Source organism: Charadrius vociferus, unplaced genomic scaffold (genome assembly GCF_000708025.1).
Source record: "Charadrius vociferus isolate BGI_N301 unplaced genomic scaffold, ASM70802v2 scaffold325, whole genome shotgun sequence".
Classification (NCBI taxonomy): Eukaryota; Metazoa; Chordata; class Aves; order Charadriiformes; family Charadriidae; genus Charadrius; species Charadrius vociferus.
The window spans coordinates 1,722,251-1,736,713 of NW_009648526.1; the positions used below are offsets into that span (position 1 = coordinate 1,722,251).

General features: G+C 37.9%; 1 protein-coding gene across 1 annotated transcript in view; it reads right to left on the reverse strand.

The window, feature by feature from the left end:
* Positions 1-743: 743 nt before the first annotated feature.
* WDR72 (WD repeat domain 72) overlaps positions 744-14,463 on the reverse strand; it is a 114,870-nt gene continuing 101,150 nt past the window's right edge. Inside the window, exons 18-19 of the mRNA XM_009885723.1 lie at positions 6,565-6,663; positions 744-799 (exon numbers count right to left, since the gene is read on the reverse strand). Of these exons, the coding sequence (XP_009884025.1) occupies positions 744-799; positions 6,565-6,663 (155 nt within the window). The remainder of the gene's footprint in view (positions 800-6,564; positions 6,664-14,463) is intronic.

Below are 14,463 nucleotides of genomic sequence, written 5' to 3' on the forward strand. Positions count from 1 at the left end.
TCATATTTTTTTTTAAAGACAAAAATGTATAGCTGCTTTTCCCAATGAACACAAATAGAAATTCAATGAAGTATATAATTTCAGAAGAGGACTCCAGTGGGCTTCTCCAGCTTCATGTTGGTACTACTTTTCTACAGATGAATGGCAGTATTTATAGAAAAGGCAAATTTACATCCTAGACATGACCAGATTTATAATCAATTTCCCATGCTCTCCTGTGCACAGAACATTTTATATATTTTAGTGTTTCTAAATATTGCATGTTTAATTCAAAATGTGCATTTTTCATTTAAATGCAAACAAATTTTCTCATTATTTCAAATGCATTTGGTTTTGCTCAGTGTTAAAACGTTATTGGTAATAAAAGTCAGAAGCAAGGTGAAAAATTTAAATTTGATATATGTAAAAGAATATTAAAATTGATGCAAATTTTTACAGTCAATCAAATTTGTAAGATTAGGGATCATTACACAAACCAGTGAAAAACATCTAAAAAAGAGTTGATATTTTCTATGTTAGAATTATCTAAATTTAATTGAATAAATGTAAATCTAGTAGCGATGGAAGTGTGAAGACAATAAATCAGAAAAAAGCAGCTGATCTTATGGTAGGTATTTCTTCTGAAAATGAATTGTTAAAGGTATACAACAATAAATACAAGTCATTTCATGTCCACACCACGTATTTTCTATTTCTTGGCTGTTCTTGTGCATCTTCTAGTTCTTTCAGCTAAGCAGGGTTTTCTAACACACCTTACAGGAGCACACCTTAGATATCCAGGGATGTGGCTTCATGTCATCTGAAAAAGAAATGTATTCATCTGGCTTAATGATTCTACAGTTTGAGGTAATAGGCAAGATTTTGGTTTTAAAAAATGTTATTTAACAATCTCTTTATAGAGTAATAAACCCTATAGTTTTTGTAATAGAATGAAAATTTTCAACACCAACATGCTAGTGTTAAAAAGTATCCTACATTTACCTCCAGAAGACTGTTTTTGTTATAATTGCTATAATACAAGAAGCAGTATGGAACCCAAAACAGCTTGAGAGAAATTGTATGGTGTTGCTCAAAACTTTTCTCCTGAACAGCCTTCTCCTTCTTCCTCCTTTGTTGTTTTAAAGGAAAACATTCCAGTGGATCAGCAGAAAGATAATTTCTGTTTTAAATGAATAGACTGTTTATGTTTCCTTTGCAAATACACTTTTCAAATTATATATATTTTCTTTCAGCAGAAATACTCCTACAATAGCTGTAAATAAAAATAACAGGAAGTTATACTAATAAGGCATTATAGTTTAATTCTGCCATGACTTATTAGAATTCCACAGAAAAGCACTCTGAATCATCAGGTTTTAGCTTTGTGATTTCTTCTTATTTTATATATGCTAATATTTACAACCTGAACTTTAAATGTTACTTGTATTAGAAATGCTGCTTAAACACATACACCACCTTTCATGAATGAGTACATGAACATCAAGAAAGAAGCACACACTACTGTTTTCCAGTCTAATGGATGTCTTGTGTATTTATCATATTATCTAACATCTTTTTGTCTACCTGTGTCATAGACAGAGAGGTACACACTTTCTTGATGTCCATTATGTGGTCTTCTGATTTTACAGTTTGATTTACTATGTAAAAAAAAAAGCAAAACCTATGAGTGATGATAGCAGTAACCCAGAATACTGACAGGATGGGACACTACATCTACTGCAGCGAAATTATTATGGATTCATCTGTGCCTATATTAGAAATCCAGAAATTCTTTCTGGAATAATTCCTAGACACTAACATTTTGCAGGCAGTCGCTGAGCAGTACGGGCTATCAGTGCCTGCGACCAATGGGCTGCCCCTGCGGTGCCTCCTCTTCCCACTTAATACATCATCATCAACAACCTCCAGTGCTCCAGTCCCAAGTCTGTCCTCATTTACTGCTTCCTACTTTTCATGATGATGCAAATACAGAAAAAGAAAATCATGCTTTTCTAGGGTGCTTCTTACTTGGAAATTTACTGAATATTTACTTCTGCATTCTGCCTGTGTACTGAATAACAGCCATATAGGTGACAGTCCTGATTTAAATAACATACTCTCCAGTGGATGGAACTTGGAGCTGGTAAGTGAATATTCAACAAAGTAATTTTAACTTGCTTCATAACAAGATAGTCTCAATTTTAGTGCTGTATTTTTAAGCACACTGTGGCTAATAAGAATCTGTTGTTCTTGATACATGTCTTTATTCTCATTGCTATTTGCTGCAGTTCTGTCTCACCCAGACTGTATGTCATGGACCGTCAGACACCTTTCCCATCTCTGTGCCAAGGTCCCTGTAGGACAAGCAACTAAGCAAGAAAAATTGAACATGGGCAGTGTTTTTGGAATGAAGGGATGGGAGAGATCATGAGCTGCAGAAGGGACCAGTTGACTCAGGCAGAGACTATCTGGCTGCTGAAGGCCATGAGGTTCTTACCATTTACTTGGTTTCCATCCAAAAGATACAAAACACACTGTCATTTCCGTCTACAGCTTCCAACTCAATCTTCCATTTGGGAGGTGTAATTTCCCTCTATTACCAAGTGAAGTAATAGCCTAGTCTACTGCAGTATCTCTGTGGGGGAAATAAGAGGCAAGGGGCATCTGTGCCCACACTGTTTCTCATGACTTCAGCCCAAATCTATTCCTTTTTCTCATGAGAGCTATACTTGCAGAACCCTCCTTAGTGGGACTGCACCACATATAAAGCCAAGACACCTCAAGCTGTGTCAAGTCCTGCTACGTTCCTCTTGGATTTTGACTGACAAAAGTCAGGGCATTTTCAATCCCCTTAAACCCCATCTCAAGCAACTCCCTTTGGACAAGATGATCTGCGCTCTGGAGGTGTGAATTTTCCACCATTGTTTGTAGAAGAAACTTGGGTGAATAGCTCCGACCTAGAAGTCTAACTTACACATCCACATTCACCCACTTTCAGCCTTTTTTTCAGTTTCTTAAAATGTGGAAAATTTGTCAGATAAAATGGAAAACACTGCTGGGAGTATTTATTTATATTAAAGAAGCACTCTAAGGGATAGTGAATTCTCTATGGGGGGCTGATATGATTAAAAGTCAAATTCTACAAAGAGCCGCCGCAATTCTTATCTGATTATTGTGTTCAAGGCCAGAGCAGAGACAAGTTTGAAAAGCCAAGGCTTTGCATGTCAAACAGAAGTAGTCCTCAGCATGTGGGGAAAATGGCAGTGATAAACCTACTATTAGGCATCTGGGAGAGAAGCCCCGCATCTCCTCTGCGTGTGGGCTAAAATAGACACAAGCCACTATCACAGATAATGGCAGCTTGTAGGCACCTGAAGGGAGCAACTAAAATCCATTTCACTTAGACAAGAAACTGCAGTCTGATATTTACTTGTGTCCATCACACGTGAAAAGTGTTTGCTGTGAATTATCCAAGAGAAAAGTGCAGGTTGAGGGGTTTCATTACGTATCTGAGAGTAGTTCAGATCACACATTGAACACAAGAAATCACAGGTAAATCTCAGATTGGTGTCTTGGGTAGTCAAATGGATTCCTGCTATTCATCTGAGTATATGCCTTTTTCTGCGATTGCTGGAGGCCCACGTCCAGAACAGTGAGAACATGTGCAGACACATAGAAAATGTGAAAGTAAAATAAGCAGAGTAAGCTTTATGTGATTTTAGAACATGAAGATCACTTTGAAAATAACTCTCAGTCTAACGTCAAGGTTAGAGACTGCACCTTTCACCATGAGAAACCACAATGCACAGATATCTCTGTTAACGGCTGCTCTGTAGCCTTCCCGATTCTGGCAGAAGTTGTAATAGAGAACCCTTTCGAGGAATAGTTGGAATTCCTTGCAGGTATATTCTCATATTTTCACCTTTTCCTCATCAGGAGAGATAATAAAATCAATATATTTTTTAACATCACTTCTGCACATATGACAACATACTGCGTGCAAGCAAAGCCCAAGAGACTCTGCAAAACACATCGATAGAATTTTTAATAAAAACTTATAAATGAAGTTTGTAAGTTTGCCCAGACTTTGAATATGTGTGAGAGAGATTCTAAAGTCACAGGTTTCACCAAACCAAATGCTGGCCTCCCAGACACTCTCAAATTCCAAGATACCATTCAAAGTTAAAGCACCTGAGAAATACTAGAGACAATCCTAGCCGAGTGAATGTCATATTATCGTTTCAATGTTTGCTACTAAAAGTAAGTGGTAAGTTTTAAGTAAATGTATTGTGTTACCAAATCTTTCCTTTCAAACAAGCACTTCTGTCAGAAGTGTCTTAATTTCTTATCACAGAATTTCATCCGCACAAGGGGCAATAAATAATTCATGTTCCTAGCTCTTTGTTGTGTGTCCCTGAACTGCACAGAGCTGGAAGGCTGACAGCTGTGTCAGGACAAGCACCAAAGATCTGACATGACAAGTGACTAACAAGTTTCTTTCAGTCTATAGTGAAAGAAGACAATGGCATAAAGTGCAAAAACGAAATCCTGAAACAAAATGAAACTGTTTCTTTCTGTTTACCTAAGTGTTTGCTATGAGCTTATTTCCGACCCATAACCTCTGGTCATTTTATAGTACTGCCCAACCCCCTTTACTCCTCACATTCGCCTGGCCATTTACGCCTGTCCACGGATCAATATGAGCAATTCTTGGAGAAATACGATGTCTCCATGACAACCAAGCCACAAATTCTCAGTGGAAAGCAGTGAGACCAGTAGTGAAATCTCCTGAGGTTTTCAGACCTATAAGACAAGATGTCTTAAAATGCAGGAATGGACAGAAACAAAAGCCAGAGTAATTCATTGTTTATTACTAGTTTAATGATGTCAGATGGACTGAATGGAACTCAGTTTTTAAGTTTAGATGCTTTATCAACATGTATTTTTGCCAGTCAGTATTCACCTCCTGACAGGCTTTTATTCTTTCCATTACTTCATATAGATATGCAGAGTGCAGAATTGGATATTCAAGTTCCTGTCCAAACGTGTACACTTGGCCACACAGAATTAATCTAGGGTTAAAATTAATGTTATCTTTAAGGTACGTTAATTCTCACCTGAACACTTCAGTGCCACATTGTTTTAATTCCTTCTCACCTCAGAACAGATCAGAACTTGGACAATCCACATTTTTGCCCATGATCATAGTTGCAGGGACTACAGACCGTTTCTGACGGAGGTGCCACGCACCACAGATTGTAGGTGCAGTAAGGAATTAAACTTGGCTCCTTCCCGAGTAGATTGTTTCTTTCTAAATCTCATGCTGGTTTCTGCCGTACAGCACTGAGTCCCAGCCTGCATGGCTTTAAAATGAACACGGATTTACAATTCATTGGTTTCAATTATTCTAACGTATACTGGTGTTCATTTCTGTGGAAAAGATGAAAAGGGAATGTAGTTCAAATCAGGTATATGACAGCAGTTGAACTCCCAAGGAATCTTGGAGGAGTGGAGCGTGCTGAAATATAATCCCCCAGACATGGGTCCTATCTGGGTTCTGAGATGACTTAGGGGACCTGACATGGATTTCAGACTGCACCCTTTGACTGAAAATTAAATCTCAGCAGTGTTCCTTGGGGAAGGATCAGGGGACTGTTGGCAGCTGCCCCCTGTCAGCACAGGCTGCAAGATTTGGAAATCTCTTAACTAAGCTGACAGGCCGCAGAGACGATGAATCAAAAATATGATACACGGATCAGCACACAAAGATGCAAGAGGGTACACAGAAACCAGATAAAGCTGGGAAGGAAAATATCAAGTGAAGAAAGATGTTTAACTCTTTCACTAATGAGGACTACGTGCAGGTTACATATTATGGTGTATGTGGGTCAAGCTCACAGTTTGCTTAAAAGATCTTAGTATTTAGTCACACAGAATGTTTTTAATCAGCTGTGACTCAATACACTTTATATTTAACTGTTTCCCTTTGGGATTCATTTAATAAATTTCGTAGATGTTCCATAACGAGAAAGATAATGAAACTACATGAAGATAAATCTTTTAGTCACCAAAAAGAATGCACTTTATGGATGTTCCTGTATTTAGCTGAATCAATGTTAAGAGCCATTAAAATGAAATAATGATTGTGAGCTGGTTTAAAGAAAAGAATCCAGCTATTTAACGCTACCAATTTGCTCTCCTCCAGAGATACAGTGTTTGAATGGCCACTGCTACATTCAACTGCAGTATACACAGTCCTCGAATTTTTCATAATCTCATGCTACCTTCAAAGGGTCAGACATTGTACATATATTAAGTAAGCAGTGTAGTCCAAAACTAATTATAATGAACTAGTAGTGTCAGCTTTCTTTTTGGTCATAAAGCCTTTATCCTTTCTAAGACCTGAATTCTTGATGAAAGAGGAAAGGATAACAGCTCCACACTGTGACCCCTGGAGGTGACCATTAATTTGACATTGCAGCTGCTAAAAAGGAAACAGCATTACAATGTGCTTTTTTTACAGACCCAAAAGCTGTGTCAGATTTATCACTTGATACTTGGTGACTATCTTTAAATGCTTCTCACCTGGACTCTCAGACTCTTCCAAGACACATCTGTCAGGCGTATCCTCCACATCTTGGAAGTTTGCCGAGTTTGAGCTCTTGTCATGCTTCAGCGCACTGACTGGAGCAATAAAGAATAAAAACAGGAGGAGGGAGAAATGTAATATATTCAGAAACAAACACTTCCTGATTTTCTGCAGAGTTTTCAATGCTGAAGACATAATTTGTAAACACAAATATTAGACTGAAATAAAACAGAAACTCAACGTACTTATACGCAACCATAGCACAGTTGAAAAATCTATAGACAAGAATTCATTCAGGGAGAAGTTGGAGGCATCGGCTTCAGTGTGATCCCTTTGAAGTAAAAATATGGGTTTTTTTCGTATGGAATCCTAAAATAATAACATAATTTAGAAGCCATAGAAAGTGCTTGTCTGTTTCACCAAAGAAGCCAGTAAACAATGTAAAAGATCAATTAGGTGGTTTTGTAATTACTGGAGTCATTCACCAGGGAGAGGAATCCTGTTAGTTTTAAGATGAAAATATGTTGTATATAACAAGCTAGGATGTGTAATAAAATTAGTGATAATTCCAGAGCGCAGTAAAAACCAGACTGATCTGCAGTTTAGACATTACGGAATTTGATTTCCACTTTTACTTAATTGCTAAAAACATTTTCATTTCAGAGCAGGAAAATATTTTCATGGAAACAATTACTTGTCTGTATATGACCTTTTAATTCACTTGGCTTTTAAAAAAATCGTACATAAGTTTTCCTGAACAGAAGAGAGGTGTTTCCCTTGTCAGTGTCCATTTCCCTCTCTTCTGCTCCGTATCTCCGTATGGAGCCACAAATACAGCTTGAAGTAAAATTATTAAACGCTGCATTATAGAATAGCACAGTAAAGACTAGATCTCAATTTTTCAGTCCCATTAAAACACATTGCTGATCCCGTTTCTTCGGAGAAATAGTGGTGACTAAAAAATGCTTAATTTTTTCTAATATCTAGAAAACTAAGCAAGGCTCCTTACTTCATGTGCATGGGGAAACCAATGGCTAGACACAATCTCAGTGTCGTCTTGTCCTGTTTTCAAAACAAGAAATTTGTTCCCTTATAACTTTTGATGGATTTTTAATTTTTTTACCAAAAGAATATTTTTTTCTGAAAGATTACTTAATTTAAAGACCCATTTAAATTTTCCGAACTTATGAGTGAATCAAGAAGGCCTTGGGGCATTATTCAGACAGGAAGAGCTCAAAAGACACATATTCCACTTTGTGCGCTGTGCTTTCCATCGGTTTGCGGCTATTGATCCCAGGTCGCCAAAAGGTCCCATCATTCTTGACTCCCACACCTACACAGAGTCTGTTTGAAGCAATCAGGGCTTCAATGCAATTGTGGAATTAGATACTTGAAAAATGCAATATTAAAACATAATAAAATCTATGATAGCGACACTATGGATTTCACCTGGAAAAAACAGCCAGTAAATTTTGCTTAAAAAATCTGCCTTGGATGACAACTAACCAGTATATAAAACCCTGTTTGGGTAGAGCAGGAACACTGGTTAAATTTCTAAGCTTACAAAAAGCCAGCAGACTTGTATCAATGGTCAACTCATCCATGTGAAGAGGAGTTTCAGATCTTGTCTCTGCCATGGAACTATCGACATGATAGTCTGCATGAGGTGACTTGCCACTGAAGAACAACTTACAATAAATAACAAATGTTCTTGTTCACACATGAAAACACCAAGATATGTGCAGGAAGAAATGCCTTCAAAGATATCTGGGCTTTTATCTGATTTTTACATTTAAATAATTTTCAAATACTCTAACTGAAAGCCAGGATTCCCTCTTCAAAAAAGAAAAATTGGAAAATACAAGCGTGCATATCATATTTAAAAAAAAATTGTTTTGTGCCACATTTATTAGAACATTCTTTCTAAAACAGTCTTCCCATTAAGCAGTCAGCTCCACTGTGCTGAGTGATAGATTGAGTCATTACAGCTGCGTGAATTTAAAAGTCAGAACTACTCTGAAGTAGAGCAATAGGAAAATTTCCAACAGAGTACACTGTGATAAAAGGGAGAAAACAAAAAGTACCACTATGCCTCTGCAGAGAAAGAAAAATCACAAGACCCGTCCTCTCTAAAAGACAGGGCAGTGACCAAAAACTCCCTTTGAAAACAAAAAGCCTTTCAAAACGAACGGTGTGTTTTCACCCAGTAAAGAACTCTCATAGTAAACCAAGGAGGGGAGACGTGTTCACAGCCCCAAGCACCAGTCCCCGTTAAGAGACGGCAGGTACTTCCCCGGCTGGAAGTCTGTGCTGTAACTGCCCTTCAATGGGACTATGGCAAACCTGTTCAAGCGCTCTCCCTCTCTCCCAGACCATGTCAGCAAAGATCATATCATTTAAACTAACCTCCTTGATTTTACAACAAAGCAGAGCTGAGCAGTGTTTTTAGGGAAGGCAGAAGATTCAGCTGAGAAGTAACTCAGAACATAACGAATAAAAGCCAGCTAGAAGCAGGCCCATACACACAGATGATACATCAGAAGGAAGATACGAAGTGAACAAGAAAGAAACCAAGACAGGCCGGCAAGATCCTTGGACAAAGCAGGAGGATCTCCAGTTGATATGCTTGAGTAGACATTGCAGAGACATTGGAGATTTGGAAGAGGATGGAGTCATTGAAAGTCAAGAAATACAAAAATGAGGAAAAAGGGTCACAGGCAGAGCTGATGTGGCTGACAAATGACAAAAAACAACACTGGAACAGTCGCACTAATAGTGGCAAGGAGTCATTAGGAACAGTTTAAAGGGAGTAGAAAGCAGGGATGGAAGGGGGTTTTCACAGAGAAGCAGATCTCTAGACAACTTGTGTAAAAAGAGCTGTCTGAGAGTGAGGGTCAGCAGGACAGAATGAAGGAAGGAAAGTGCATATTTCAGAAAAGCAGGAGACAGGCTCAGATCGGGTCACTGGTGCGAGTGAGGGCTGTGTATCTTAGCCTTGTCACTTACTCCGAAGTACACGTCCCCTCCCTGGACAAAACTCAGGCAAATAAACTTCACAATACCCTAGTTTGTGAAGTTACATAATGAGTGTACGCAGCGAGCAAGGAAGGGACGTAGGCAGGGACCTTCAGATCTTTCTTTTTTTAAAACATCACATGTTACATGCTCAATTTGAAGATGAAGCTTCCTCAAAAATATCATAAAAGAACAAAGGGAATTGAAAAGTTAAAAATAAGGAAAGAACAGTCTGGCCCAAATAAAGAGTGAAAGGAAAAAGCAGCATTATGTAATCATGAAAAAAATATTTAAAAAAACTTAACACTGACACCTACTTGACTATTTTCCCTTAAGTGAATAGGATTTTATGTTCAAATGTCAATAGGGGAAATATTGTTCTCAATTGCTTATACCTAGGATGCTGATGGAATTTAAGTTATTTAAACATAAACAGCGTGATCTTTATTCATTCTAAGGATACTCTGTCCTACTTTGGGTTTAAATGGACCTTAAAATTACTTTTGCTTCCATTTGAAAGCTAATTTGTGTAGCCAAAGGAAAGTAAATGTCTGCAGTGTAAAAGAGCTCCAAATCTACAAGTCGAGAAAAAGTTAAGAAACAACAATTTCTGATACAATAACCCCAATGATATTTTCTTTCTATTCAGTGCAATGTAATTTCAATTTTTACACGAAATTACCTTTGTTAGCATGGAAGTAAGGTAAAAGGACAGATTTCATTGAGGCAAATGACCTTGAACTTAGCATACAAAAATGACATAAATCTTCATTGTGCAGGATCAATCTTGAGAATTGTGGTAATTTTTTTCTGGTACATCTTAATAAGGTCTTCAGAGTTGTTTACTGAAATTGATATCCATTCTCTTACATTATGGAAACAGAAAAGGACATTAAAAAAAATAGGTATGGAATTTCGAATAGCAAAAGAATACCATAAGATCATAGTATTCAATGAAACACTTATGTATACAGTTTCAAAATATTTCAAATTCCACAAAATAAACCCAAGCAATTTCCAAAAAGAGATCACAGACTGATCCGTGGGCAGCCTATGAAAGAACAGTCTTTTTGTGAACAAACTGTTAAACGATAAGCTGTTCTTTGTGTATATACACTAATTACAGCAACGACTCATCACTATCATTTATTCCTACCTGGTCTGTTTAAACTCTGGAGAGCCTTGTTCCACTCCGGAAATATCACACACTAAAGTCTAAACAACCTGCTCTGCGTACCAGTTTTCACAGGGCAGACACATCGGAGAACGTTATGCAAGTTTGCATAACACAGGTGAATAAACCAGTTAGTGTTTTCTGATAAGATGCCTTTGTTATTGATAAGGTGGATTAGTAACTTAAAGACAGTCTGTCTGCAGAGAAAACAAGAACTTATTTGCCATTCAAAACAAGCGGATAGGGTAACAAAAACTATTTTTCAACCAAAAATATTAGGCAAGAGAGGCTATAGGCGATAAATATAATAAGGTCCAATACAGAACACAAAGCAATCTGAATCTAAATAAAACTGCATGAAAAAAAGCTGTAGAGGAAAATAAAATGCCGGTATATTTTTATTTTCATAAATGGATAAAACAATCATGCTGCAATACCACTTCTGGGATGTATGGGATCTACAGGCACTTACTGTATTATACCTAAGAAGCTTGATGGGGAGCTGGGCAAGAAATGCTTTGAGTACTATTTTAAAAAGCACATTTCACAGATGTCATAAAAAGCGTTAACAACAGCTGTACTTGCTGAGACCAAATATCACCAGTGTAAGAGTCCAATAACCATACAGTAATACTTCACCAGAAATTTCTACTAAACTCCAATCTGAAACTTGGGTAATTCCAGGACATATTTTTTTTAACTCTCAGTAGATTTATGTTCCGCAAACTTCTTCCATTTTCCTTTAAACATGTAGAATTTTTGCATCCTTAACATCCTACCCCCTAACTCGCCTTAACACGGCAAGCTCCACTGTTTTACCACATAGGTGGGCATCTCCTTTTGCTTGTTTGCGCATGTCCCTACCAGCTTAATGTGAAACATATTTTTGTATGAGAAAGGGCACGTGTACGAGGCCTGCACGCTCTCTTCATGATGCTTGTGACTGAACAGTCCTTTGTTTTATCCTCTTTCAAGCACCTCTTTTCCAGGTTGAGGACTACGACCCTACTTGGCTTCTTCCATGTATTTTGATGCCAACCTAAAAGGATACAATTATTCCCTAACATTGTAAGAAATGCAGAAAACAGTCATGAAATAGCAAGTGAAATTTTAGCGGCACTCACCGCAATCATCTAGAAACAGAAAAAGCAGGTACCAAAGTTACACCAGCCATTAGGGTGCCAGCCCTGTGTGCTGAGCAGTGTGCCAGCAGGCAGGGAGCCAGGCAGGCGGGGGATGTGCCCTTGATGGCACCAGCGCCGAGTACAGCACCAGGATGACTTCACAGGTTTTACAGGTGATACTCCCGTGTACAGAGCCTGGTACGGTGTTTGCCTTTGTCGCCACGGCATGAACACCATTGACTCACGCTCAGTTTGTGATCCAGATTCTTTTCTGAGAAACTGTTACCTTGCTATTTCTTCCCCATCCTGTCTCTTCGCAGAAGATTAATCCTACCTCAGTCTAGATTCTTGCTCTCATTCTTATTGAACTGAACCCTTTTTTTTTTCCAGACCATTTCTCAGGCCATATAAACCACTAATTCATCTCACTGACAGAAGACATCAGTTGCTGGTCACTTCATAATTTTTAGTGTCATTTAAAAAAAACCTGCACCGATGTATGTAGTTGCCATTCAATTGAGAATGGCTGGTTGTTATCTTATGATTAAATATCACACTCGCCCAGTTTTCATAATATTGTCATTTCAAAAAGAGAGGTTAAGAAATTAACCCAGAGAAACACAGTATTATTCTAAAGTGATTGCTGCAGCATATGGAAGTTGGAATTATCCTTGAAATAAGCCAGTATGGAAGAAGTCAAACTGGAAGCTACAGTAATTTAAACCCATCACACTGAATGCAGAAGTAGGGCCTGCCATTACATCGCAGAGCCCAGTTTGCAGAAGTACTACCGCACGCAGCTGGGAAGCCGGAGCTTGCTCTCGCACTCCGTGAAGTCACATGCAAATGAGGCTCATTCCACGCGCTCAGCTGTGAATTGCAACTAAAGAACATTTTCCCTTCTGTAAGGGTGAAATTTCTTGTAAAGTTTTTATATATTTTAAATTAAAAAACTCCTGAAACACCATTTATCCTCCTTCCCCATATCTATGAGGACAGCATTACTCCAGACAGGAAACCGGAAATTTTCAGTGATTCTTTTCCCAATGTACCTTGAAGTTTTATTCACCCAGAGGGACTTCCCTACTTCTCTCAACTAAAATATAATGGCATGTAACAAATTATGCTCTCAAAGGACATCCCATTTTTGTTTCATTAGTGCAATGAAACATTCACTCAATTTTAAAGCAGTTGTCTTGATCTTAGTTGTGATTTATACCAGAATCTGTCCATGTATTCTGTGTAGTATATATAATAAAACACCTAACTAGTTAAATTTGTCTCAGTGGGTTCTGCCGCAAGAAATAAAATACTTTCCCATAAAATCCCACACAACGTTTACTGCACAGCTCTGAAGCATATGCTTCGGTAAAAGTTAGGAGGATTTAAAAAAAGAAAATGTAACCTCAAACTATCTTTAATTAATTCTTCTATCATTATACATTGCCTTCTTTTCTCACCGTCCTGTCCTCTCTAGCAAGAAATCCCAATTTTTTTTTTTCCAGTTTCCCTAAATGTGTGGTAGTGTATATTTTGACCAAACATGGTGTAAGACTGAATTATTTGATCACATTTGATCAACGTTCTTTATCCCGCCTCCATTATTTTTTTTCAACCAGTAACTGGGAGGAAATAGAAAAACAATTTTTACAGGAATTAGTAAAGAAGGCCAAGTTTCAGTTTTGTGAATTACTAGATAATTAGTTTCCTTTTTTAATTAAAGTATATAACATCTCATCACCTGTCCAATTTTCTAAAAATATATAGCAAAATTCCCCCTGGCTTCTGCACATTAGATCAACGCTGTGGGAGAGTATGTACTGCGGGTATGACTGCCCATCAGTGTATCAGTAACTTCTATAAAAACAGCAAACAAAGAAATACTTCCTGTTCTTTAAATCGTATTATTGACGGCATTGACATTATTATTTTCATGACAGTAATTGATTTGGTATTCAAGTCTAAAATCATTAATCAGGGAATTTTCAGAGGATTCTGGTTCAGTCCATTTCTACAGAGGAATTCTAGCTGTCGATTACCTCAATTTGCTTTCAAAAGCCAAATGAAACAAAAGTGCACAGCCCGGTTATGACAGCGACATCTCCCTGTGCATAATGCGAACGTTACAGCTTGCATACTCTTCCCTCCTCACGGTCAAAGCTGTCCAAATAGCTTAATCCATGGGAAAAAAAATATACACAGAGCCTCTTTATTAACCTCTTCTAGCCAGATTATTGTTATTATTTTGCGTTATGGCCTTGAAGATGTATTACTGATAGGGAGGTAAAGCCAACTGCCGCCCAGCATGACTCTGCTGAATGGCTGCTCTAGGAAAGTGGAAGTACTTATTTCCAAGACATTTCTGCGATGCTCCCTACTGTTAAAATGTTATCTGGCTTTAAAAGATTTTCAGTTCAATTGTAAGCAATAAGTAAACTCGGGCAGTACAGCACTGTATACCGAGGAGTTTCACTAGCCGGTCAAACAGGCATTATTCCAAGAAACTAATGTTGTATAGGACTGCTTCCTGGTGGCTGAGACCTCTGATTGGCAAAAGACAGTGGACTTTTCAGTCAGCAAGC